Here is a 2400-nt window from a genome sequence, read left to right on the forward strand (position 1 = left end):
ATACCTCAGAATAGTTGAGAATAGGGTGGGGACCCAAGGGGTTGGCTCTAGCTTGGGGCTGAAGGGAAAAGAGAGGAGAGGAGAACTCTGGGGACGAGGAGTCTTTGGCTTGCTCAGGCTGGTGTCTTGTCTTGGCTGGGGGAGCAGAGAGATTTCCTGTGGGAGATTAGATGGGGATCTTTGTAGAAAGACTTTCTCCATTGCTCCAGCAAGGCAGATCCAGATAAGAAGAGGCAGTCTACGGTTTTAAAGCATTTATTGTTGTGGCAGAGTGTTGTGATGAGTAAAACTGTACTCCACCTTCTCAGGGCAGGACTGAGGTTAAGTACCTTTTGCAGGGAGGAGTGTCTGGGAAGGAGTGCTTAATTGGCTAAGCCGTTCAGGCCTTTAGGTACCTCATTAAAATGGAGATATGTCTTGATACTGGATGATCTGTGGTCACATCCTCTGTGGAGAAGTTTGGAGCAATGACCTACATGACTGATGCCCACAACATTATGGAGAGCTGATGTTTTGTATCAGGAGCCTAGTGTCAGGGATCATGGCAAATGGCCTTTTGAACCTTACAGGAACACCTGCTGGGTCATTGGGTTTTAAATAAAGCTCAACCAGCATACAGAATGCCTTTCATGGTCCCACAATACATAAATGAATATTTAAAAGAATAAGCAAAATTATCCTCAAAAATAAAAAAATACATATGTTTAGAATTTCCTTGTAAGTGGATATTGCACATTATGCAAACTTCCTCCATAACCTCTCTTCTTCCATTTCTTGATGCTCCTATTTTTCCTTTATTATGGTAGCCACTTTCATTTTTGCATTATTATGCTTTTACATATATACTTGTATGTAACTACCCAATGTCAAAGAATTACTAATGAGAGACTAATGTAATGTGTGTGCTCCTGAAATGACCTTCATTAATATAGTTTTCTATATTTTCTTTGATTTTCCTAAATGTCATATAATTTCTTTAATGTTTCAGAAGAAACATTTCTGTTGTGCTACATATATAATCATGTCTTTATGGTGCAATCATGTGTGGATATATATATATATATATATATATATATATATATATATATATATAATTTCTCTAATTTAATTATTATAGATAGTGTTGCAATAAACATCAGTGTGCAAGTATTTCTGACATGTTTCCTTTTGGTCATTTTGGTAAGTTTTTCTTTTATATGCAAAGTGCTGTAAAGGCAAGTGTGAACTGTATGTGTCTAAAGAAGACTGTACATTCTGATAACTTAGCATGTTTTTAAATTTCCAGGCAACACTATCATCACAACCACCATCTTTAAATCAATCAGATAAACTTGTACAAAAATGTAACAACTGCATCAGGCATGAAAGCCATTGAGGCGCTTTGCACTCATGTTTCATCCACAGCATCTACACAGGGTACATGGAAGGTGTACGGGTGGCATTTCTTTAGAGAACATTAGTACTTGGACCGCAGCACCCTGTTTCCTGACCCAGGTATCTTAGCTCTCCTTCTTATCTAGTAGGACTATGTCCTTAACTAAGTACACTGTTTATGAATATGCAAATAATATGAGTATATAGCTGTTACAAACAGGAATGCACACACCCTACAAAGAGATATAGTCAGTGTTCTTTCTACGGTCACTGAACACTCTGGACATCATCATGATTCAGAGCTGGATTATCCTCTTCCTATTGGCAGCATCCACAGGTAGGGGGCTCCCAAGTTCCAACCGTGAAGTTCAGACATGAACTCTGATGACAATGATATTCACTTTGCCTTTCTTTCCACAGCAGTCCACTCACAGGTCCAGCTGCAGCAATCTGGGGCTGAGCTGGAGAAGCCTGGGTCCTCAGTGAAATTGTCTTGCAAAGCTTCTGGCTACAAATTCACTGACTACTATATGCACTGGGTGAAGCAAAGGCCTGGACAGGAACTGGAGTGGATTGGATGGATTGGTTCTACAGGTGACACTAGATATGCTCAGAAGTTTCAAGGCAAGGCCACATTGACTGTAGACAAATCATCCACCACAACCTACATGCAAGTCAACAGCCTGACATTTGAAGACTCTGCAGTCTACTACTGTGCCAGACAAGGACACAGTGTTACAACCACATCCTGTATGTGTCAGAAACTCTCATAGAGCAGGAAGTTGCCCTGGGACTGAAATGACAGAGGATATTTGCCTGACTTGCTCAAAAACATGCATTCTGAGTGGCCCTTTGTCTCTTTACTGATGACAGGATGAAAGTACTATATGATCTTTGTCAACTTTTCAAATTTGTAACTGTGAATACTGTGTTGCTAATGATGTTTAAAATTATAGCACATTGTACCTTGAACACCTCTGTTAACATGTTTCTTCCTGGGTAAAACAATAGAAGAGGGGAAAGTAT

At 39.8% G+C, this 2400-nt stretch overlaps 1 gene segment (V, D, J or C); it reads left to right on the forward strand.

Annotated features, from left to right (window-relative positions):
* Positions 1–1617: 1617 nt before the first annotated feature.
* Positions 1618–2162, forward strand: LOC127686817 (Ig heavy chain V region 102-like). The segment is given in 2 exon segments: positions 1618–1711; positions 1795–2162. Coding segments are annotated over 2 exon segments (399 nt in total).
* Positions 2163–2400: the final 238 nt, after the last annotated feature.

This window comes from Apodemus sylvaticus, chromosome 6 (assembly GCF_947179515.1).
Source record: "Apodemus sylvaticus chromosome 6, mApoSyl1.1, whole genome shotgun sequence".
Lineage (NCBI taxonomy): Eukaryota > Metazoa > Chordata > Mammalia > Rodentia > Muridae > Apodemus > Apodemus sylvaticus.